The sequence below is a fragment of the Vulpes vulpes genome, chromosome 12 (assembly GCF_048418805.1).
Source record: "Vulpes vulpes isolate BD-2025 chromosome 12, VulVul3, whole genome shotgun sequence".
NCBI classification, from domain to species: domain Eukaryota; kingdom Metazoa; phylum Chordata; class Mammalia; order Carnivora; family Canidae; genus Vulpes; species Vulpes vulpes.
The window spans coordinates 116,741,471-116,766,793 of record NC_132791.1 but is presented as its reverse complement, the minus strand read 5'-3'; the positions used below and the strand labels follow the sequence as shown (position 1 = coordinate 116,766,793).

Genomic DNA, 25,323 nt, shown 5'->3' with positions numbered 1-25,323 from the left:
GGCTAGGAGTCCACAGAGGGAGAATGTGAGAAAAAGATGACATCAAAGAGGCAACAGGGGGGCACCTGGGTGGCTCAGTCAAGTGTCTGCCTTTAGCTCAGGTCATGATCCCAGGGTCCTAGGATCGAGCCCCATGTCGGGCTCCCTGCTCAGCAGGGAGTTGCTTCTCCCTCTGCCTCTCCCCCTGCTCACAGTCTCTCTCTCTCTCTCTCTCTCTCTCAAATAAATAAACAAAATCTTAAAAAAAAAAAAGAGAGAGAGAGAGAGAGGCAACAGGGGCAGAACAATAGAGCCTTTGGGGCAATTATCAGGAATGAGTATGATAAACTGGAAGGTTCTGAACAAAAAGAGTAATATCTAATTTTTTGTAATTTTTAAGACGTACTTTACATAAATAAAACTCATCATTTTTAGTATAGAGCTCTGCCAATTTTGACAACCGTGTACAAGCAAGCAACCCACAGCTCCATCACCTGCCAAAAGCCTCACTAGCCTTTGAGAGCCTTCCCCACACCCACCTGCAGCCCCCCGCAACCGCTCATCGGTTTCCATCACTACCATGTTGCATTTCCCAGGAAGGCACAGAAATGGGACAATAAGGTAGGTACTTGCTCAACCCTGAACTCTTTCCCTTAGCATAATGCTAACGTTAGAGGTTCATCCACACTGGCACACACAGCTCTTTATCATGGAAGGTTAGGTCGCATTATGGCTGGACGACAGCTTGTCCATCCATCCATTCACAAGCTCAAGGACATTTAGATTGGTTTTTTTGTTTGGCAATGATAAAGCTTCTATAAACACGCGTGTACAGGTTTCTCTGTGACTGCAAGTTTTCGTGAATTTCTTCTGACAAAGAATGAGAGCAAATTCACCCTCCCATCTGAAACAACTCAAAAACTGAGGCCGCCGTGTGCAGAATGGATTTCAGACACAGGACAGGAGGCAGCACAGGACCAAGATCTCCGAGAGCAAAAAAGCAAAGCAAGTGCGCCCTACATCTGCTCAGGTACAGGAAGAGGGAGCCGGCCAGAGCCTGGCAACCTGCCAGAGCCCCAGAAATGGGGGGACAGCGCCGGTGGGGCTTACCTTGCAAAGTCCTGGAGCAGAGCGAGCTTCACCGGGAGAACTCTGGAGACCTGCAAAGGGGCCCCTGGCGTCTGTGGAGACCAACAGAGAGGCCTGGAGGTGGGGGAATTACTTGCTACGCAGAAGAGCCTCAGCAGAGGTGCAGCCAGAACTGGAGCTCACACCGGGCGGAATAAGAACGTTGCCACTGACTTTGTAATTCGTGGGAGGTAGGAAGGGTGCTCAAAGGGTGCTGCCTCCGGAGGGGGTGGGATCAGCCCCAGATGAAAGGCTGCCCTGTCAGCCCCAGGACTTCCACCCTCCACCCTTTCCCGTGCCTTTGCTGGGGCCTCCCATGGTCTCCTCCCACACCCCACCATCAGTGTCAGCTGAAGACTCGCCAGGACTCTGGACAGGTGTCTGGCCCTGTGAGTTCTAATTGCCATCACCTTCCAGTTTCTCATCAACTTAGAGCTGCAGGGCTTAGCCGGGGTCCCCTCCCCGCACTGTGGTCAGGAAACCCTCTCCATGCTGTAAGCTCAGCCAACAGTAGGATAACCTTGCTTGTCTATCCTTCTTTGGAATCACCGTCCCCCAATCCCTTTGCTCCTACATCTGAAAACCACCATGTCATCTATTCTTAGGTGTTTGAGGTTCAAAGATACATGGTCCCCAAGTCTCTGCCTAGTCTGGAAGCACAGATGACATCATCTCATTTTGTTTTGAAAGGACCACTCAAGAGACCAGACCGAGGTCGGGCATGGGCAGAGGTAGGAAGAGCAGTGAGGAAGGTCCTGTGGGAATCCGGGCGAGAGCCCATGGCGGCCTGCTCCAGGATTGCACAGGTGATTGAGTTCAGGGTGCATTTTGAACACAGAGCCGATGAGATTTGCTGATCAAAGGGTTTCAGGTTTGAGAAAAAATAGGCAGGCGTAGTAGACTCTACCCTTGCTGGCCAGAACTCATTCATACATATCCTCAATTCCTTACCAGCCTGGCCTTATGCCCGACAGCCAGGAACGCTTCTGAAGCCAGGAGTGCTTGGGTAATCCATGTTCAGATCATTTAAGATCAACAATAAGAAATGTGCATGGATTGGGTCATTCCTGAGATATAAGCCAAAGCTCCTCTCCTCTCCTACCACCAGACAGCTTTTGCTCTGGAACAGCCAGCAGGAAGGACCAGCCAAGCAAAGCCCATTGTGCTCATATACACCAGGCAGTATTTGTTGTGCTTTTCCTCTTCAAAGTCACCCTTGTTTCTTTGAAGCAGATTTCACCTGTCGCCAAATGTTAACCTGGGGCGGGGGGCCCCGGAGGAAGGGGAATGTGAGGACATGTAGTGTGGTACCAGGATCATTACCAAGGTCAGCAGTATAGGCAGGGCCCTGGCAATGATTCCAGTACTAAAGGGCCAGCTTTCCAACTTCTCCAGAGAAGGAATCAGCACTAGTATAACTTTAATTCCCTGGGAATGTGCCACACATTCTTCGACATTTTCCACGTGTGATCTTACCGAGGCAGGTAACATTTTAGACAAGGAGACTGGGGAGACTGGGGCTCAGGGAAGCAAAGGAATTTGTCCCAGTTACAGCTGACAAGTAATAAAACTGGAACCCAACTCCCAGTGAGCCTAAAAATGGAAACCCCAAGCCGTTTCTATTAAACATAATTTTTTATTTCATCCAAGGCAAAGCTAAATAAAATTCTACAATGCCAAACATGTTATAAAGGCAAGATAGTTGATCACATCCATTCTGTGCTTGAACACAAGTCATTGCTGGGTGTGTGCATATGTGTGCCTCCCAGAGGCACCCATGGACCAGAGGCCTCCCAGACCTATTGCTGCACTGATTTGATCTATAGTTATATAAAACGATTGACTATGGGTATTGTCATCCAAGCCAGAGGAATAAACCATGCATAAGATAGTCATAAGCTCTGAATATCAGGTGGGAGGTGGGAGGGGCGGGACTCCAACCTGGGACAGAGTAAAGTGAAGCAAGCTGTAGGGTTTCTTGAGAAGTTCCCCTCCTTGCCCCCCCTCCCCCAGCACTCATGGCAGCTGTCCCTAACAGGGAGGGAGTCATGGAGTTATGGAACCTAAGAGCATGGCTGGTCTTCCTCTCAGTCTCCTATCCTTTCTCAGGCTCCTGGTGTCCCAACAGGTATAGCTCCGGCCAGGGAAGATGGCTCCCCACGTGTGCAGAGTCTCCCCCATCTCAGACACACACACCTCCATACATCTGCTCTTCCATGCACAGCCCCCAGTCCACAGGTGTGTGTCTCCACTCGCACACCCTCTCCTGCCACCATCTCAAGGGCACGCTGTCACACCCCTCGCTTCACCTCCAGCTCTGGTCAGCCAGCCAGGTGGGAAAGGTCTGAGCTCCATCGGCCCCTCTCCCAGGCCACCCTCACCTTACAGGTTCATTCTGATGGCTTTTTGCTCAATTCCTACCCAGGGAGAACCCCAAGGCCTGGAATGCTGAGGTCTCGTTTTGAAGTCAAGGATGGGGAGCTAGGAAAGACTGTCTTTGGTCTTAGTGACTTTACTATCAGCACAGCTGATGCCTGCAGGGCTTCCAAGATCAATCCTACAAATGGTTCTCTCTAGCCCACCAGCCCTGGAAACACCCTCACCAGCCCCTGGAGACCGCCCTCTGAGATCTGCACACACTGAGGCTCTGCTTGGGAAGATGGTTCTGCCCATATACATTCCATTGCAATCCATCCAGTGCTCCTCCATGGGTCTCACCCCAGCACTGGAGCAGAACACTTCTCTGCTGTGAGGATGAGGCTGAGCATTCTTAGTACTTGCTCACTAAATGTCCACGGTGCCCCCAGGCATTGGGGCCACCAAAAATGTCCCCTACAGTCCCTATTCTATCACCTGAATTGAAAACTCCCAAACAAAAGCCATGGATAAGTACCTTTAAGCATCAGTGCCAAGGTTTCTAATATTACAAAGACTAAAATAATCCCAAGGGGGAGGAGTGGGAAGAGAGAGAGAACAAGAGTGAGTGAGAGAGATAGAGAAAGTGCATGCGTGCGTGTGCATGTGTGTATGTCTGTGCGTGTGTGTCTCCTAGGGAGGGGACACAGAGGTGAGGACAGGATGGACTTGGAAAAATCCCTCCACTTATAATGCCTGGCCTCCAAGATCCCTTTCCAAGCCAAAACGATTTTTTTTAGACAAAAACTCGCCGAGCCTCACAACAATCCTGGGAGGTAGGTAAATATGATTACACCCACTTTATGGATGGGGAAAGCTGAGCCCAGAGAAGATGCATGACCCACCTATCAGTCAGCAAGAGACAGACCCAGGAGTGGAGAGGGTGACACTCCTCCCCCACGGCCCCCCTCCTCTGAAGAGAATAAGAGGAGCCCAGGCAACTCAGCTTGTTCAAATGTTGGAACTGGGAAGAGGGAAGAAAACCGTTCTCCTGAAGGTAGTCACAAGAAGTTTTCCAAATGCATGGTAGTTCTGGTCTGTCTGCTCTCAAGCCAGGAAAATCTGAACCTGAAGCTAGGGTTCTTGGGGGGACAAGGATGGGAGCCCCGGAGGCAGATCAGAGTGGGACCCTGCAAACCCATCAGATGCAGTGAGGGCCGTGGGCCCCAGCAAGGAGCTGCTGCTCCTGGGCCTCCCCTGCCTCCGCCCTGGGGGAAGCCTGCAGCTGCCTTTTGACAGGGAGGATCCTGAGGCAGCCCCCATAACCTCTACTGCCCCTTTCCCTCTCAGGCCTAGAGGACACAGTGTCAGAGAGGGCTGCCCTCCCTGTCGGGAACCCCGACAGCTCCAAGATCCCATCACGTCCAGGGGGCCACTGCTGGCACCACCCCAGCTCCCTGGTCCCTGGCGTGGCCTTGGGCATTGGCAGGTTGGGGACCCCTCGCATAGTGCCACACCAGAGCTGGCTGTCCCATTCAGGCTGGAGAAGGGACGGAGGGGGTGAGCCAGGACACAAGGAGCTAAGGCACAGTCCAGCCCCCCACACAGGGGTGTGCAAACCAGTTCTCGGAAAAGCAAAGGAAGACTGTGAGCACTCTCTTCCTGCTCCTCCCCAACCCCAGGGAGGGAGAGGCAGCGGCACAGCTGAACAGGAAGCAGCCAGAAAACCCAAGGGCCCCCTCTTCCAAAGCAAGAGGATCCCTGAGGTGAAAGCAAGCCCTTGACCCCGGGTTGGAGGTGAACAACCCTGAGCCAGGGGAGAGGGTTGAGATGGCTGGGCATGGGCACAGGAGGAGTGAACCCACTGGAGGGGAGGGTCTGAGGGTACAACATCTCAAGCAAGATGATGCCACCTGCTGCATCGGGGAAAGAGGAGCAGGGGTGGAGGAGCCAAGCCTGGGAGTTCCCAGGGGCGGCAATGGTCCCGCCATGCCGAGGAGAAGGGGCAGCCAGCACTGGTCGGGCTGGGGTGGGCATCCCAGTAGCCAAGAGGCCCTGGACACCGGCTCGCAAACCTCTGCAGTCCTGGTTCCCCAAGGAGAAATGCTAGGAAAGGCATAGGTAGTGCCCCAGTGCTCCGTGAAGGCTGGAGGGCCCCCCTCACAAGCCCCTCACGAACTCAGAGATCAGAGGAACAAGCCAGGGGAGACTCCTGGCAGCAGATCTTGGGACCCCCCCCAAGACCAAGGTGGCCAGCCCTAGTGGGGAGTGTTCACAGACTCCAAGCAGCAGTGGGGGGCGGAGGGGACAGCGGGCCACCCCATGGTGGGAAGGAAGGGAAGCGCCTCCCTAGAGGGACCTGGGGGATCACGCATCCATCAAAGCCTCTCACTAGAGGCCCCCCTTCAGCAGGCTACCACCCCCAGATCCTGCACCCAGTCCCCTAGGCCACTTCCACCACCAAAAGGGTTAGATCTCCACACTATTCACTGGGGTCCAGCTACTGGGGCAGGCCTTGCTGATCCCCACAAGCCTCTCTTAACGAGAAATCTGGAGGAAAACCAAGGTATTGCTCATACAGGGTGGGGAGACTGAAGAAGACCCCATGTATCCCAGGTGTCGGCGGGGTGGGAGGGGGCCCCCCACCTTCCTCACCAGCCAGCTCTCCTTTCCTGAGCTTTCCACAGGCCCCCTCCTCTGGCCAGCCCTCATCCGTGGGGAGCCCTGGCTGGGAGGAGGCAGGCAGGCTGGGCTGGACCCCAAAGTCTCCCCAGAAAGACTACAGTTGGAGCCAAGCAGCAGGTGTCTCAGGCACGTGGGTTCACGGACATGGCTCAAGCATCCGTTCATCATCGGCAAGTGAGGCCCGGGCGGCTGCTTGGCCCCCAGCAGGGCCTCACACTTTGGTTGGTGGTTTCTCTTCTGCCTTAGAGCCAGGCAAGCCATTCTCTGTGTTATCATTCCCTGAGGAACTCACGAGGCACTCCTTCCTGGAGAGGGAGAGAGGAGGAGAGAGGCCAGAGTCAGGGGCCAGCTGTGGAGTGGAGCCGTGGGCCCTGTGACCAGCCTCGCACCCTCCCCCTGGCCTTCTGTAGGGCAAAGGTGGCAAGGCAAGGGGTCAAGTCACCCAACATCTCTAGGCCTCAGTTTTCTTATCTATAAAATGGACATGACGATGACACCTTCCTTGTGGGGGTGCCATGAAGCATCAGTAAGCACCTAGAACAGTGCCTGGCAGGCAGACAGGACCCATTAAGGCCCACCATCACCTAGTCCTGCCAGCGTGGCAGGAGGCAAGGGTACCAGGCACCGTTCCCAGGGATCAGTGCTCACAGGAAGCCAAACCAAGCTAATTCCCAGACTGTGCCAGCTGGCAGCATGGCAAGGGCACAGAGCTCCTCCCCCAGGCCCGTGGCAGGCCCTTCCTCCCTGAGCTGGCTGTGACCAGAGGTAGAAGAATGCTCGTGGAAGGGGCAGAGGTCCCGGCATCAAGGATGGCAGGTGTGAGCAGAGGGTGGTGGGACAGGGGAGAAGGCCACAGGAAGGAGAGATGGTCACATGGGAAGACATACCCTGGAAGGCTCACCCCCCTGACTGCCCGGACCTGGACATGCTCCAGAGTTAGCACGTCCCACCCCAACTCTCCAGAGCACACCTGACTCCTACCTCACCCCGAGCTTTCTGCTCGTGAAAATCTCCAGCCCTTTCCATGGCTGCTGTGGCTAAACTAGCTTAGCCTCACCTTGGGCTTGTGTTGCTGGCTTTGAGGACTTCAGGAAGGGCTTACTACTTTGTCCTCATCAATTTTGTCTTGCAAAATTTAGTCCATATTTCCAGCCTATGGAGCTCCTTCTTCCTCAATCCCAATTTTGTTCTCCAACATAGTCACTAGGTTCCTGGAAATTTGGCATCATTCCTGGTACAATTCAAATCTTAATAACAATGAATAGGCAGAGCCCTGAAGACCTCTATTCAGATGGATCAATCTATCAATCATCTATCTAGCTACTTATCTCTACACCTAAGGTATAGTCAACCCAGACAATTCCTATCCACCTTACTGTACTCCTAAGCACTCCATATTTCCTTACTGAGAATCTGTGGGTACCAAGCACTGTGTCAGACTAGAAGGGTGCCTGCTTTCAGAAAAGTTGCAGTCTTCCAGAGAATGTGGCATTATTACATAAGTAACCGTAATACAACGTGATAAAGATAGGATGAAGGGTTTACCAAGGAGGGATCCACCTAGGAAGCCCCCTTCCAGGGATCAGGGAGGGCTCTTCAGACATGTCACAGAAGTAGAGACCCACAAAGATGAGCAGGAAAGGAGGGAGGAGACATTTCAGACAAAGGGAACTGCCCCCATGAGTGGAAGTCCAGAACGGATCCTGAGATGCTGTCCAACACCTCCCCTCTTCTTGAGAAGCCACCCCATCCCTGCTCTTCATGCAGGCTTTTCTCATGCTCAGAGGACCGCTCTCAGGCTTCCCTGTGGACTGTCTCCCACCTCCAGCCTCCCCCTGCCCAGTCCCACCAAAGCCAGACCCTTTATTCCAATGCCCTCAGACCATGGCAGGCCCTGAAAGCCCTCACCAGCTCCACTGCAGCCAGGAAAGCCAATCTCAACCTGGACTCCTGGGTCCCCAGGGGTCTCCCTGCAACACCCTCTGCAGGCTTGTTCTCTCCTTCCCCCCTAACACACTCCACCCTCTCAACCAACAAAACACCTTGTTCTCCAGACACATGCCTCTTCCCAGACTCTCTGCCTCTGCTCTCAGCAATTCTGGAACACCCTTCTCCTCACCCTCCCCAAGGCTTAAATTATATCCATTGTGCGAGGCCTACCACAATCACCCTTCAGCCAAAAATCCTTCACTAGAATTCCACCCTCTTCTGAACCCCTGGAGCATTCCAAAGCACCTACCTTCTCTACCTTGTTTTACATTTATTTGCATATACGTCCTGTCTTCTTTACTTAAGGGCGGAATGTCATTCCTTCCAGAATTTCCTACAGTACCTGGCACAGTGCCTTGTACACACTACTTCAAAAATAGCCATCAGATGAAAGAATGAATGAATGAACTCTGGATATACTCCCTGAAACAGCAGGGTATGGTGAAAGTGGTTAAAGCTTGGAAGCCAGGCAAGTCAGGGTGCAAATCTCAGGTCTATGACTTTCTGGCTGTGTGGCCTGGGCAAGTCATGTAACCACTCTGAGCCCCACCTTGCTTAACTGTAAAATAAAAATTATGGCTATTATATAAATAGCTGCCAGAGTACCTAACACATGGTAGGCATTCGATGAATGACAAGAAGTGTTATTATCCACAGCCATCTCCTGATCCACCAGCGCCCCAGCAAGAAAAGGTGTGGTCGACCTTGTTCTTGATGAACCCATGGTGGCTCCCAGTGCTCCCTGTTTTCTTTTCCAGGTGCTTTTAAACCACACGTTGAATAATCTGCTCTCCAATTTTGCTAACCATCAATAGCAAAACTGGTTATTAGGAAGAGAATTTGTCTAACTCCATGCTCCTGGCCCCTCTCAAAATCTCTAAAACCCTCGCCACGATGCAGGGAGGCCATCCAAGAATTCTTCATCTCAGCCAGCGCTGGAGGAGAAACCCAGGGCCTCCTGCTCCCCACTCCCAGTGCCATCCTCTTAACATCCCCTCTGCCTGCAGCCTCCCCCCCACCCACCAGCAGGATTTCTGCCCTTTCCATCCTAACTCCGTCTACTCAAGAAAGCAGAATGATGCGAATAGAACCAGAGCAGCTCCCCCTTCCCCCTTGCATCTCCTTGCTACTATCACCCTCTCTGTACCTCGCTTCTACCACCTTCTCTGCTGCAACTCCCTGAAGTTGTCCTCTCATCTTTCTTGCTGATAACACAGCTTCAAAATGCTTTTTTACATTCACTCCTGCTGCTCCAGAGCCTGCCACAGCCCTGGCAAGTCTGGATCTGGGGCTTGTACCCTCTCCACCTCCCCGTCTTCCCTCTCCTTCCCCTTAGAGGTGTGAGTGTCTATCTTTTTTTAAGATTTTATTTATTTATTCATGAAAGACACAGAGAGAGAGAGAGGCAGAGACACAGGCAGAGGGAGAAGCAGGCTCCATGCAGGGAGCCTGACATGGGACTCGAACCTGGGTCTCCAGGATCAGGCCCTGGGCTGAAGGCAGGCGCTAAACCACTGAGCCACCCGGGCTGCCCTGTGAGTGTCTATCTTAAACCTGAGCTCACCCTGGGGCTTCTGGGGAGGCCATATAAGCTTTTTTAGATTTTTTTTCAGTCTCCCACATGTGAACTTGAAGAATTTCGCAGGGACGCCTGGGTGGCTCAGTGGTTGAGCGTCTGCCTCTGGCTCAGGGTGTGATCCCGGAGTCCTAGGATTGAGTCCCACAGGAAGCCTGCTTCTTCCCTCTGCCTGTGTCTCTGCCTCTCTCTCCGTGTATCTCTCATGAATAAATAAATAAAATCTTAAAAAAAAAAATTTCGCAGTGAGACTCCCATCTGCCTAGAAGGGTTTTCCCATTTTAGAGTTTCTGTGCATGGAATCTCGTATTTTCTCTGATTCAAAAAACAAGGCAACCTAAATCCAACCGTAGGATTTAGGTTGGGAAGGTACAAATGGAAAGAGAGAAGCTAATGGGATGGACAGGAAGGCAGCAGGATGAGGAAGAGCAAGTTCATGTACTCAGGGAACTCGGTGTGCTCAATAAATATGTATTAGGAGGGAGAGGAAGAGGGGCCAGGAGACAGGAAAGAATGGCAGGAGTGGGAAGAGAGGATGGGATGAGGGGACAGATGGAAAGATGAAGGCGGATGGGGGCAGATGACAGTGGAATGGAACAATGCTGGGAACACCCACAGCACAAGACGGGAGTGCATAGTGCGCCGGGGGAGGACCAGAGGGTGCAATGGAGTCAACTCACTTCTTCTCCTGAGTCTTCTTGATGATGAAGGCGATGAACTTCTTGACCAGCAGGATGAAGATGAGGAGCCCGATGACCCCACCCACGACGCCCAGGATGATGAGGGTCACCGTGTTGTCCACTTCTTCCACTATATGGCCAGAGCAGGGGAAGAAGAGGCTGGGCGAGGGGAGGAGTCACCTGGAGCCCAGCACGATGGCAGCCCGATGGGTACAGCCCTCCAACCCTGGCATCTGGGACATGCCCACCCGCACCCAGCCCCCAACCCTCTGGAGGCCTTCCGGCAGGAAGCAAAAGCTGGAAGATGGCATCCATCAGGTGAAGGCACAACACAAAAAGGTTCCTCCTCCACCCCCTCCACCCACATCCCCTCCCACAGACACACACAGTTCTGGAATAATCCAGACCCAGGGCCCAGAGCGGTTTTGACTTGACCCCCAAACTGCCACATGAGAATTTCATTGCCTCTTTATGGGCCCCCTTTGTACATGTGGGAAAAATCAAGAATCTCCCTATAACAACTTCTATGTGGCAGGAAGACTTTGGGGTCAGGTTATCTGGATTGTAACTATCGGATCTCAGTAGTCACTAATGAACTAGTAACCTTCTACCTCAGCTTCCCGCTCTGAAAACTAAACACCTGACTTCCAGAACCTGCTCCACTCACCATCTCCCCACCTCTGCTGAGAAAACTCCATCCTTCCAGTTGTTCTGACCAAAATCCTTAGAGTCATCCTTGGCCCCTCCCTTCTCCAAACCCCACAGCCAATTCACCTAAGAATCCTAATGGCCCTAAATTAAAAATTCCAGAATCTGACTGCTCAGTACCTCACTGGCCCAAGATATTCTGGCCTGGAGTCCTCCTAACTGGACTCCTTACTCCATTGTCTATTCTTCATGCTACAGAGTTTATTCTGGGTTAACTCTTCTGCTCAGAGCTCTTCAGTGGCTCCCATTTCACTTACAAGGTCCCACACAGTATGGCTTAACCTGACTTATTTCTTGCCATTTGCCCTGTTCCAGACACTCTGACCTCTTTGATGTTCAAGTATCTGCCTCGGGGCCTTTGCACTTGCCGTTCCCACTGCCTGGACTATCTTCACAAAGATATCCTCATGGTTTCTTCAAATATGCTTATTCTCTGTCACCTCTCTGGTGAGGCCTTCCCTAGTGACACTGCTGGCACCCCCTCTTTCCTTCCCCATTTTGCTTTTTCTCTACAACACTAGCTATGTTCTCTTATACAACATCATTTCCTTTTTTAAGATTTTTTTTTTATTTGAGAGAGAGAGAAAGAGAGCACAAGCAAGGGGAGGGAGAGAGAAAAGCCCCCAACATGGGGCTCAGTCTCAGGACCCCGGAATCATGACCTGAAGGCACACGCAAAACCAAGTGAAGCACACAGGTGCCCCAACATCATTTCCTTCTTTATTTTACTACATATCTCCCCTGACTGGAAGGAAATCTCCGTAAGGGCAGGAATTTGTCTACTTTGTTCATGCTATATCCTCGGTGCCTAGAACAATGTCTGTCACATAAGTAGGTGCTCAATAAATATTTGTTGGCTAGATGAGTAAAGGAATCTGGAAAAATGGAGAAAAGATCCCCTCAACGGGATGTGTGAGGGACAAAGGTGCAAAGGCAAGGGACAGCACCTACCTCAGTGCCCAGCCCCCTGAAATGCTCCTTAAACATTGTTGCCCCTCCCTCCTCTTCACTCTTACAAAGACTGAGCACAAAGTGGGACAACATCCCAACATAGAGGAAGGTGCCATACACAGCCTAGACTCAGAAGGTTCCAGGCTCAGAGCAAGCTGCCTAGATGGCCTCTGGCTCTACTCTGGGCACAGCCAACAGGTGAACTCACTGGCATCTCTCTCTCCAGGCACACCCCCCCACCCATCATCCAGGAGAGCAGGGAGCCCCCAGGCACACAAGAAATGTGCTACAAGCAGGATCCTAGAGCAGTCTCTACCTCTGTGCCTCCCTAGCCTTCCAGGCTCCCTGCCCAGGAAGCCCAGCGTTACACCTCCAGCCCTTTCTCTAACCACATCTAGTGTCTGGGGTCGTGTGACCACCTGGCTCCTCCCCACAGGCTTCTTCACTGCCCCATTGTTCCAACTGTGTCAGACTGTGATCCCCAACTGGGGTTTAAGCTCCAGATGGGGTGGCCATTCTTATCAATCTCAGTTGCCTGTGCCTCTACGAGCTCTTCCCCTATGTCAGTCCTCTGTCTACCAGTCTCCTGTCCTACCCACACTCTAAGTTCCTCAAGCAAGAACACCGGGGATCATTCATAGCACTTTTGGTGTGATACCTGGCATTCGATCAACAGCTGCCAGGGGAATATACAAGAATGGTAATAATCAGCACACGCAGAGGACTTTCCCACCACAAGCCCTACTTCTGGTGGTGATTACATCGCACATCGCATCCCTACTTCTCACGGGCACCGTAGGGTGATATCAATTTTACAGATGAGGAAAACCAGGTTCAGAGGGGCTAAGTGTGTATCATAAGCTGTTCAGTGACAGAGAAAGTATTGGAGCTAAGTTATTTGAGCTTCCAGATGTGACTCCATTAACTTCTGAAAGCATAAAGCAAAAAGAAAACACCAGTGTGGTCCATTTTGCCATCCGACTGAAATGAAGTGCTTCCCACTCTGCTGCCCTGGCCCCAGCCTCCCACTGCTTACATTTATCAACAACTTGGAGGAAGATGGTGGCCTGGTGTCGAAAATTATTCTCTTTGGGGTTCTGCACGTGACAGGTGTATTTGCCCGTGTCGCTGAATTCCAGGTTCCTCAGCAGAATGGAAATATTGTTCATCTTTTCTTTAGTGGAACCCTCCAGAGTGATGCGATCATCATCTTTGAACTTCACCTTGGGGTCAGACTTCTCGTTCTTCACCGTCCCGTCTATGAGCTGTGAGGGGGAGGGGATGGGGAAGAGGTGGCCAGGAAAGAAGCAGGGTCAAGAGTCAGAGAGCATCACTCGAGCCCACTCCTTGGACCTGTCCAGGTCCAGAAAGAGCCTATAGAGGTGCTCCCCGGACTTGGTTTCCTTCCAATATCGATAGCTCCGCTTGTCTAACCTGAATTTCACTTGTTTCAAGAAAAAACCCATTTTCTGTCATTAAGATCTCCCTGGAATGAAGCAGGCTTTTATTGCTTTCTTCATAAAAGCCTTTTAGGTAATGGCTCTGGCAAATACCACTCTCATTCCCCTCTGTCACCACCGCCACTGCCACCACCTCAGCCTTTGCTGACAACTTGTCCCCGTCCCCCTGATTCTGGCCCTCCATCAAGACCTGGATCAATCCTAAGGCAATGTCCATCAACAGCCTCTGAACCCAGTGTTTAATTACAACCAGAGTTGGCCTCTTGTGGCTTCCTTATGTACACTTCGGGTCCCCTATGAGACTGCACAGCGAGTACTCACTAAACACCTGTCGCCTGATCCATCCCCACCCCCAGCCCACAGCCCTGCCGATGCTCCTGCAGGAGAGCTTTCTCTTCCCTAGCTTCCTCTCCCTTCTTTCTAGGTCCAGTTCCCTAGCCGTTCTCCCAGTTGGATGCTTCTCATTTCTTCTCTCCAAGCCTTCCACAGGTCTTTGTCTCTTCTGTTTTTTTTTTTATTATTATTATTAAATTATTTTTACACAAGCAATCCAAGTTTCAGGCACTTCTTCAGACCAGACAAAGGACTCTAGCCAAGAATTCCAACAAACCCCAAATTCTGGCAGCACCATCTAAGCATCCCTCCCACTTCCATCCTTCTGGACAAGCTCTGGAAAGAATGCTAGGAGAAAGGATGACAAAAGGTGGATTCTGGGGACTGTCACAGGGAGGCCAGTCCAGAAAGGACCAGAGCAGGGAATAGGGAGGCACCGGTGAGGGGAAAGGGAAGGAGGTCTGTCCTTTCCCCAGTACTTACTGTCCTGAATGTATCACTGGTGTTGTAGGACCACCAGAAGTGGAGGTCCTGGAAGCCAAAGCAGCTGGAGAAGGTGCAGGGCAGCAGGATCTCCGTGCCATTGACAGCGTAGATCGTGGTGGCCTTCCCCACTGACACCTCCAGGGACAGGGATGCGGGGAGCAGGAAGAGACCTGTGTGACAGTCACCACCTCCCTTAATAAACCCCTGTGGGGATCTCCAGCCTGAGCTCTGGAAGAGGACGCTGGGAGGGAGGAGAGGCTTGGCCAGGCAAGGAGGTCGCTGTCACCCTCTGTATCAACTTCGGGGGGGGGACGGTTCTCTTTATGTCAATTAACATTGTCTGAGCCACTGCCACCCCCACCCCCACCCCACCCGCTTCGCACCCCCACTGGGCGCTTGGCCTAGACCAGCGAGCCGCCCGTGTGGCACTCCGAATGACCAGCAGAGGTCACCCCAACCCAGGAAAACGAGGCCCTCACGCGCGGCCGCACCCCCCCCCCCCCCATCCTGCGGGTGCAGTGCCCGCAGGTGCCATCCCCGCAGGTGCCATCCCCGCAGGTGCCATCCCACCACCACCCCAAGTGCCCGACCCGCTCCGCCTATTTGCCGAGGGAATTTCCCCTGGGACGGGGTGCCGCCCCCCAATTAAGTGTCTGGGTCTGGGAGCTGGAGAGGCGGGGTCCAGGGGGGTCCAGGGCGGGGTGGAGGCTGGAGCCCGGTCACTTGCGGTGAAGAAGAGAAAATGGGCAAGCGGAGCCCGCGATACTGCTCAGAGGCCTCTCGACCTCAAGCCCCGGACGCTCCCACCGGCCCCACGGCCCCACGGGTGGAGAGGCCAAGGGCCACCTCCCGCCCAACCCTGGGGAATGAGGGGAGCCGGCCCAGGCCAGGACGACAAGCAGCAGCACTGGGGGCCGGAGGCGGGGAAAGGGGTCGCAGGACACAAAGTGAGAAGGAGGGTGGGAGACACGCGTGGGGCAGATTCCACGCCACAGGGACCCGCCAGAGCAGGGCGGCGGCGTGGAGAGCGCGCTGGACTGCTGAGCCCTCCAGACCTGCAGCCTGTGGGACCCTCCTCTGGGAAGGTCCTTCGAGCACCGGCCCCCTCCTCCCCAGCTCTTCCTGTCCCCACACCCACTCCCCAGAACACCAATACTACCCCTGCCGCTTAGGCGAGTGGAAACCATCAGAGTCCACTCCTGGCCTCTAGGACCAGCCTCTGGAGTCCTTGAAAGGGGCCCTGGCCCTCCTCCTCTCCTACAGAGTCCTGGAGGAGATCCCACTGTAACTCAAGGTCTTTGGAGAAGGGGCATCAGAATAAGGTGCCTAGGCAATGTCCTTGCCCCCAGGCAAAAGGGGCATCTGGGGTCTCCCTGAGTGAGGTCTCCAAGAGAGTCCTACTCCGGTTCCCAGTGATCCCTCTTCTGGCCCAGAGCCTTGCTATGGGCTGCAAATGGGCAATCCCATTCATTCCCACACACACACACAGCTGTAAGATGGGTATTAGCAATCCTACATTTTACACATGGGAAAGTGAGGCTCAGAAGAGCAAAGTGCGGGGCAGCCCAGGTGGCTCAGCGGTTTAGCACCACCTTCAGCCCAGGGTGTGATCCTGGAGACCCAGGATGGAGTCCCATGTCGGGCACCCTGCGTGGAGCCTGCTTCTCCCTCCGCCTGTGTCTCTCATGAATAAATAAAATCTTTTTTAAAAAGAGAAGAGCAAAGTGCCTTCCCCAAAGTTGATCATCTTCTAGGGGGACTTGAAATCTGAACCCAGGTCTGACTAGAGAGCTTAATGGGCAGTTGAGAGCAGCCATGTGACTGTATTAATTCCTGTCCCAAAGTTTCCCAGTTCTTCCCAGACTGCAACACCTCTCAGCGACTTGCACCTCCAGCCTGGTGTTTCCAGAATGCCAGAGCTATAAGCTCCAAGCTGACCAACTATTCTTTACTGTGCATTTTAGAGACAGGACAAGAAGGCCCCATGTGGAAAGAAACTTGGTTGTGCTGACTGGGCGTCCTGGCTGGGCCCCAGGAAACCCCCTCTCAGCCCAGGTCCGCTCTCAGATCTACAGGCAGTCCCCAGAACTGGTGTTGTTCCCAAAACAGCCAGGATCAGTCTTCATTTTAAAGGTCAATAATCTTGCTCTTTCTCCCATCCTCACTATCAAGGAAGGACCTCTTTTGTCTACCTAAATTCCTTATGGCACCTAACCATTCCTCTTGCTTTGCTCACCTGAGACAATGATGCCTGGTGGCATCTAAGTGATGTGGTTTTTTTTAAGACCTTATTTATTTAGTCATGAGAGACACAGAGAGAGGCAGAAACATAGGCAGAGGGAGAAGCAGGCTCCATGCAAGGAGCCCGATGCAGTACTCGATCCCAGGACCCCGGGATCATGCCCCGAGCTGAAAGCAGATGTTTAACCACTAAGCCATCCAGTTGTCCCACCTAAGTGATGCTTTTTTAAATGACAGAAAGGTCTCTGAGGAGAGGTGGCAGCCCTGCTTCTTGCCCTCAAGGCTCCACTCAGCTTCTTCACATTGCCCTTGCTTCTGAAGGCAAAGTGGAGTGCTCTCACCCCAAAGGTCAGAAGGAACATCCAGTGGTCCGGTAACCCATCATCACCCCTGCCACTGTGGATAATAGCTGACATTTATTGAGCAAGTAGTATGTGCTGGGCCCATTTGATCCTCACACCCACCCTGTGAGTGACATACTATTGAAGAGCCCTATTATAGATGAGACAACTAAGCACAGAGAGGCTAAGTGACTTGCCTAGGGTCAACAAGAACCATTTCTAGCATTCCAAAGCCCCAAAGCAAAAGAATCCTTTCTTTCATCCTAAGAGGGCAGGACTTGCCCACCAACGTTCCAGTCAGTGCTGAAAAGTTAGCACTGATCCTTTGATTGGCGCTTATATGCCAGGAATTGTTCTAGAGCAGTGGCTTTCCAACTTGAGAAAACATCAGAACATCCTAGAGGACAACAGACAGCTTGGCCCTACCTCTGGAGTTTCTGATTCAGAAGATCTATAGCCTGAGAACTTGCATTTCTGAACGTTCCCAGGGAATGCTGTGGTCACGGACTGCACTTCGAGAACCGTCGTGCTAGAGGATTTATACATATTAACGCCAACTTTTTTTTAAGATTTATTTATTTATTTATGATAGACAGACAGAGAGAGAGAGAGAGAGAGAGAGAGGCAGAGACACAGGAGGAGGGAGAAGCAGGCTCCATGCCAGGAGCCTGACGTGGGACTCAATCCCGGGTCTCCAGGATCACAACCTGGGCCAAAGGCAGGCGCTAAACCACTGAGCCACCCAGGGATCCCCTTAACGCCAACTTTTATTAGAACACCAAAAGGTAGCTATAATTTTCCTCATTTTACAGATGATGAAACTGAAGCTCAGAGAGGTTAAGCAACTTGCCCAGGGCCACAGAGTAAATGGGGAATCTGGAACTAGCACTTTCTATAAGAGAGGAGAGGCATTTTATACACATTGTCTCATGTAATCCTCAAACTAATCCTGGGAGGTGGTTATTATTTTTATCCTTGAAACACAAAATGAAGAAACAGGCACACAGAAATTAACTTGCTCAATTAACACACTCAGTGAGGGGAAAAAGCAGTACTCACACTGTCAAGGCTAGCTCTGCTTAGCACTCCTGGCTTTCTTTTTACCTCTGCTCCTGCCCTGCAGCACACCTCCCCCAGAGGTCTAGGGACAGGAGCCAGACAGGCCACCCCAGCTCTGCTTCTGATCCCCATTGTTCCTCCAAATCAAGGAACAGAGTACAGAACTATGACAGGAAATCCCTCAGGAGAAGCTTCTTGATAACCACAGGCCTCCCTTGGGACCCAAGCTCCAAGAAGAACCATAGCTCCAGCCTCCAGCCCTCATTGGCTCCTTTGTCCAGGAACCTGGGTCCTCAGGAAGATGGGGGGAACTCAAGTCAGGGGTCAAATCACCTCCACGACCCCAGCCAGAACAGGGTCTCTAAGAGCACCAAGAATACACATCACAAGTAAAAATCTAACTGCTTTAAACAGGTAGAAGCAAAAATGAGCAAAAGAACAATCCAGAACAGAGGACAGACTATTTCTTTAAGGTCTAGCTCATGACAGTGCACATTTCTGCCTGATTAGTGTGTGCCTGCGTGGATGACTTAACTAATACTCTCAGGACTCCCACAGTGAAACACTGCCATTCTCACCATAGCCTGGAGGGAACAAAGGAAAGGCACAGCGGCTTCCACGGAAAAGTCCAGAGCCCTGCCCAAGTTAAGGCAACACTGAAGGTAGGCAAGGCTGGCCTCTGCACCGCACATCCTCCCGCCCATCTGGAAGCCCTGCCCACTGTGTCTGAGAGGCTGGTACATAGGAAAGCCCTGGGGGGGCCTGTCTCCCATGCTCCCTCACCTGTGATGCTGTGCTGGGAGGATGGGAGGGAGCAAAGGCAGGTGTCAATCCACTAGAGGCCCCCAGAAGGGTGCTTCAGTAGGGTGGCCAGGCCAGGAGCAGGAGCGGACTGGTCAGCAGGTGCAAGGCAGGCCCCGCTCTGCTGGCTGACCTTGAGAAAGTCAGGGATGCCATGTCCCACGTGCACACCCCCAAGCCAGGATAGCGATCTTTCCTCCCTCCTGAACTTCCGTGTAAAGCTGAAACACGAGCTTACAAAACACAAGCAGGGCTTCCCATGAGTCCATCCCTCTGACCTAGGCACCCTGCAAGTAGAAGAGGATGGTGTTTGAAAGGAGGGAGGGGGACAGGTCTGGCCTTCATCACAGGTCTGGAAGGAACCAGGGCACCCCTAGCTTAATGACCAGTGTCAGCCAGTGTCAGTCCACAGGCCATCCACACATTTTCTACTCACACCCTGTAGCACCTCAGAGAGGTAATTCTGGCCATGTGGCCATTTCCCTGGAGTAAAGAAGCTGCTTAGAATTTCTTCTGCTCACAACTTTAGCGCATGCACATGTGTGTTTAGGATTAGAGGCCTCTTTCTGGCACCATGGGATCGATGAACAAGTCCTCATGATCCTGTGGAATTCCACCCTGAGCCCCAAAGCTTTGCCTTCGCTCACTGAAAAGCCCTAACCCACTAGCTAGCGATTCTCTGAAGCCTTCGGCCCCTCCCATCCTCACCTGGGTGCTGCTGGGATTGGGGGGAGTCTGAGGATTGACTCAAGGCTCCCAAGTTTTACCAAAGTAAAAAAAAAAAAGTACTCAGCGCGTGCAAATCTTATTATTAAATACTCACACCAGCAGGAATCTTCTGGCCACCACCAGATGTTCCAAGGTAAATGCCAAGGCAGGAAATGGTCTGCCACTTTTTTCCACATCCAAGGATCAGTCACACACACACACACACACACACACACACACAGGGAAGGGCCGCTGAAAGAGGGCAAGGTGGCAGGGACTCTAAGTTTAGCTCCAAGGGCTTGCCTACAACGCAGACGGAAACCGACTGACTGTAAGGGGAAGCTGATACTCTCTGGTCCTGGGGGAGTCAGACAGGCTCAAAGTGAGAGCTGAGAGGCAGAAAGTGGGCCGAGGCAGGACAAGACCCCTCCTGGGGTGCAGGCCCTTGGGGCTTCGGGAGGCAGGGTTGGGCCAGCCAAGGCACCTGGGCCCAGAGACAGGAAAGATTTCAGCTCCCTCTCCCTAGGCAACCTGCCTACTTCCTGCCCACCCCCAGGAGCTTTGTTGAGACACAAGCATGCCCCTGAGAGATGACTGGATGCTCAACAAAACCAGCTTTGCCAACAAGTCCAATCAGTGTGCCTGGCCCTTCTCTTGCAGGCCACAGGATGGGTGCACTGGCACGGCCAACCCATGACTTATGTGAGGATCCCCACACTCTCGGCAAGAGGGCAAAGTGGGAGAATCTGTGCCCGGATCCACCTTTCACATGGGTCTCAGCAGGGGACGGCCAGTCAGAAGGGCTTTGGGGTACCCTACAGGCCAGCATCTCCAGAAAAAGACCAATCACCAGGTCCAGATTCAAACCTGGAGCATCCCCCTACTTCTCCCCTTCCCTGCCCGCCCCACTTCTGCATGAACTCTTTACCTCCCCCTTTCCTTTCTTTTTCTTCCAGCAGGAGGTCTGAGAGCCCTCTCCTTAATTGCATTCTCATTAAACAAACCCTTAATAAATACATACAGAGAGAGAGGGTTGCACAACATAGCACCCTCACAAGTGATAATTAAACACAGATCACAGCAATTAAGCAAATCAAGGAACAAGGAAGGGGTGGGCAGGACAGATAGATTACCAGTTACAGGCTCAGGAAAGGACTGACATCCACAGAAACCTCAACTGCAACAATGAACTTTTCTCCACTTAAGAGAGGGATGTCTTGCGAGGTTATGGGGAATCTGTAGGATGGGTGTGAGACTGATATGAGGCCAGGAGGCTGGAAGGTAGGGAACTCCCAGGAGCCTACTGCTCCATCCCCAGTCTCTGTAGTTGTCTGGGGGCCCCCAAGCCTGGATCCCTGCATGCCTCACCCCTTCCCTCGGCTCAGCTGCACAATCCTGCTGACCAAACTTTAGGGAGGTAAGCTGGTCTGACAAAGCCCAAGAGACCTGGATTCCATCACACTTGACCATCAATTGGTCATGTGGGACGAGTCACCTTCCCTCTCTGGACCCTGGCTTCCTCATCCTAGGGGAGCTCTGTGATACGGTTCCCAAACTTCCTGCCAGCTCTGATGCTGCCAGGGAGCTTCTCCAGTTGGCCTCCGCATCACCCCTACTGGACTGAGAGCAAGCTTAGCATCTGTGTCCCAAGCTCAAAGCCATGCCCTCTGTGAGGGCTCAGCAGCGGCTGCCTGGGCAAGGTCCAAAGGGGGACCCTGTTGGTATTCCCTTGGTAAACCAGGGGGGCGGGAAGTGGTATAGACAGGACCAGTTCTGGGCCTGGAAGTCTCCTACCTAGAAATCACTCTGCTTTCTCCTGGGCTCCCAAAGGGTAGCTCAGGGTGTCATCCAAACCCGTTCCACTGGGCTTCTGCTCCTACCTAGTCTACTCAGCTGAATAGTCCCGGGAGGAGCTGGGGGCTTCCACCCGGAGAAAAGCACCATGACTCTGCCCACATTCCTCCCCCAGTGTATAATGTGGTTTCCCCAGAGGACTGGTTCTATGATTATTCTAATGGCTGGCCTCCCACCACCCAGCTGGGCAGTAGGCGGAAGGGAAACCAGATGTGTTGATAAGTGGGCTGGATTAATGGCTGTATGAGTTTGAATTCCCCAGTGACCCCTTACCCCAGCCACAGTCACAGTGGGAACCTGAGCTGACCAGATGGGATGGGGGGTGCTGGTGCCCAGCGGCACTATGCCTACCCCACAAAGAGGCGCCTCAGGCCTCATTAGGGTCGCTGTGAAACCAGCACACATCTGTGCCAAAGGGACAAGAGAAAGCACCAGTGTCCTTTCTCTAGCTGTAGGGATGTCATTAAATCAGTGGCTCCTGAGTGAAAGAAATACTCAGTCCCCCGTCCACTACCATGTGCTTAGTGTGGCAGGTCAGCATACAGTTTATTTGCATTTGCAGAAACAGCAGCGACTGCCCTTAAAAGCCCGGTCTCCCTGTTTTCAGCACAAATGTCTATATCATGTACCTAGCCCGATGAGGGGAGCTGCCAAAAGCCAAATCTGATAAATATAAACAGGAAGAGGTACAGGTGCCAGAGACAGAATCAGCTTACATTGAAATCCAGCTCTGATTTACGAGGAGATGATATTCTGGACTCCTATCATTCTCTCATCTCTTGGAGTTTGCCACTCAAAATGATCATGTACATATTAATAGATATTAATACCCTGTTCCTTCTGTGTCCTCTGGATATGTCTCCCCAGTCTTCATATTCATCTCAAAAATGAAGAGCTGAGAGCAGGTTAAACAGATCCTCCCTGTGGAATCTCTTTATAAGAAGAGAGACAAGATCCTCCCTAAAAGGGGGCTTGAAGGATCCTCCAAGTCCCTCCAAGCCTCCAACCCTCTCCAGTCCTTGGTGTGGCGCCCCAGGGAAGACAGTGGGCACTGGAAAAGATAGAGGGCAGAGGAGACAAATAGAAAAAGCTCCAGGAGGAAGGGGAGACCCCCCTCCGCCCCGGGCACCCTCTTCCATCCCCTCCAATTGGTGCATGCCCGCCCCCAACGCCTGGGCAACAAGCATCCAAGTTGCAAACAGCTCCGGGCAGGGGTAGGAAGCACCATCCCAACAATCACACGTGCGCCCCCCTGGCACCCCCTACACCCAGGGCACAGACACCCTCCCCGCCGCGTGCCTAAACCTCGGAACTCGGGAGACCCCGGCGCAGCCCCCACGACGCGGCTCCAGCAGCCGGGAGCCGAAGGCACCACAGACAGCAAAGAACTAATGACGGGGCTGGCCGCCGTTGGGCAGGGGACGCGCACGGTCCCGGGGGAGCACGGCCTTAGCCGTGCGGCCGGCAAGAAACTCGTGGCATCGGTGCTCCTTCCGCGCCGCACTCCAGAGCCCACCGGGTCCAAGGCATTTCTCTTCCAAGTGTCCCCTCCCCGGGGGCAAGGAGGGTGGAGAAAGGGAGAAAGGATGAAGCCGGGGCTGCCTTACCCAAAAGCCCAGAGCCCAGCCATCTCGCCCGGGCTGCGCCTCGGTCCCCGGCCCCGGGCATCGTTCTGTGGTCTCCGGAGCGCCCGGGGGCGCGGGGATGGGACGGCGCAGCCGCTCGCAGCGCGGTCTGCAGTGGGCCGCGGGGCCGCCCGGAGCTCTGCGCCGCCGCTCGGGGCTCGGGAAAGTTAGCGGGGAGCGCGCCAGGGCGGGGGGGGAGGAGGAGCCGGCTGCCGGGGCGGCTGCTGAGGGCACCGGGAGGAGGAGGAGCAAGAGGAGGGGACGGCGACTAGCGGAGGACCGCTGAGCGGGCGCCGAGCAGAGCGGCGCTGCGCCTCTGCCCTGGAAGCGCTCCAGCCGCAGGAGGGGCGGTGGCCGCCGCGGAGCCCGGGGCGCCCCCGCCCGCTGCGCACCCTGCCCGGGAGCCCCGGGAGCCCGCCGGGCACCCCACTCCCTCGCCAGCTCGGGCCGGGCGGCTGCGGCTGGGCACTGCAGGGCCGCCCGCATCATCCCAGGCGCTGAGCTGCCAGTTGGGAGGATAGGGGTTTTTTTGGGGGGGGGATAACTAGGGGGGAGTAGATGTGGAGCCCTTCGGGTGTTAGGACTCTGTGTTGTTCTGTTGGGGCACATGAGTCAGGTAGCGGCTGCGTCTCCCCGGGCCGCAGAGGGACCGCTGGAAAAACGCGGCAGCTGGCCCCGCCGCAGCCGGTGAGCGGGTGCAGGTGCAGCTTGCCCACCAGGACCCCGGCGCCCGCAGCCTGCAGCCCGCCGCCTCCGCCCCCGCGGCTCAGGGCTCGGAGAACAGCGCTTCCAATTGCAACATGCCCCCGCCCACCGCCCACCAACCTCCCCCATTTCTCCGTGGACTCGTTGGAAATCGTGATGCTCCCAGCTAGGGAATCAGGCAAGACACTCCCTATCTGCCACACCCCTACTTATCATTATTCCCACCTAGGCTGCCCCCCCCCCCAAGACTCTGCTTTCACCCTCCTCCAAGAGATTCCCTGGGCCTCCCTTTGGGGGCAGGGGTGAAGGAGCCCAGAGCAGGCCATCCTGCTTGCTGTTGCAGCCAGGTCAGAGGGTGGAGGTGAGACTGCTAACCAGCAAATCTTTCCGAACCTGGAGGGGAAAGTGAGAACTGCTTTTCCCTGGCGGTGGTAGCCAACCACCCAGACCCCCCTCCCTCCCCTGCAGATCCTGTCTACATCCTGGTCCTTCACTCCTTGTAGGTCTGGAGGCTGGTTCCAACTGGGAAACCTGCTCCCACACATCGCTCAACCCCTGCTACAGCCCCACCAGTGCTTCTCCAACACCCCCACCTTCCTAACCTGCCCCCCCATGTGCTACCCAGAGATTAAGGACCCCTTGAGGTTGGCTGGAAAAAGCTGAATGTCTGTTTTTCCAGAAGAGAGACCCCACTGCCTTTCCCCAGTGTAGCTGTGACAGTGCTACTGTCACCCTGGAGTTAAGCACTGGGGAGTCGAATCCCAGCTCCAGCATGTATTGCTGTACGACCTTGAGCAAGTTATGCAATCTTCTGCAGAAGCCTCATCTGTACTCCGGTGAAAGGAATGATATTTACCTCGTGAGATTGTTAAGAACAATGCCACACTTAGACTCAACAACAGGGAGGGGACCTCAGGGGCCCTGGGCTCCTGAGCTTTCCGGAGCCTCACTCTGGCCCTCCTCTGGCCATAGTCTCCTCCCTGGCAAAGGGGTCCCACGGGCCAGAAAGGAAGGGTGGTCCATGCACCTCCACTTCTAGACGATGCTCTGGGGATCCAGAACCCTGGAATTCCCTGCAAGGAAGACTCTTCCCCAGGCTCCACCTCCCAGGAGCCCACCTGAGCCAGATGTGCAACCGCAGGCCCAGATAGTGGCCCAGATAGCTGTTCGCAGGGGCTGCTGAGGGGCTAAAAGTTGACATGCGGGCTGAACGTTCTCAGACATGCATGAGTGTGGACCAGAGAAAGCTTTCCGGTCCTGGTCTTCCAATTAAGGCCAGGGAAAAGTAATCAAGTCAGAGGATAACATAAACTTTAACACTTGTTATCTTGATTTATAACTTATATTTAAGCATATATGTAATTTCCATGTGTACACTTGCTCCAGGCCTTATGAACATCGGAAGGGGACCTGGCTGTGAAGAACCGAATGATACATGATTGAGTGTAAAAGTGCTTAGCAGAGTGCTGGACAAGGTAATAAGCACACAGTCCATTTTAGTTCTTGGTATTTTCCAAGAGGTCTGTGGCCCAAAAACACTCAGTCTCTTCCCATCTGCAGGCTCGCCCTCTCCTTCCCCCCCCCCCCCCCCCCCACGGAGGTCCTGGACACTAGATCAACAGAGCCAGGCATCCATGCCCTCCCACTTTATTTTTACAG

At 53.6% G+C, this 25,323-nt stretch overlaps 2 protein-coding genes across 2 annotated transcripts in view; both read right to left on the bottom strand.

The window, feature by feature from the left end:
* SMIM35 (small integral membrane protein 35) overlaps positions 1-1,888 on the bottom strand; it is a 111,073-nt gene extending 109,185 nt beyond the window's left edge. Inside the window, exons 1-2 of the mRNA XM_072731949.1 lie at positions 1,818-1,888; positions 1,090-1,115 (exon numbers count right to left, since the gene is read on the bottom strand). Coding sequence (XP_072588050.1) covers positions 1,090-1,115; positions 1,818-1,888 — 97 coding nt within the window. The remainder of the gene's footprint in view (positions 1-1,089; positions 1,116-1,817) is intronic.
* An 835-nt stretch (positions 1,889-2,723) lies between these two features.
* On the bottom strand, positions 2,724-23,282 carry SCN4B (sodium voltage-gated channel beta subunit 4). Its single transcript, XM_025999141.2, has 5 exons — positions 22,942-23,282; positions 14,328-14,500; positions 13,088-13,316; positions 10,393-10,522; positions 2,724-6,452 (listed from the first exon to the last, which is right to left on the bottom strand). The coding sequence occupies exons 1-5, from the start codon at positions 23,000-23,002 to the stop codon at positions 6,359-6,361; spliced, it is 687 nt and encodes a 228-aa protein (XP_025854926.1). The 5' UTR covers positions 23,003-23,282; the 3' UTR covers positions 2,724-6,358.
* Positions 23,283-25,323: the final 2,041 nt, after the last annotated feature.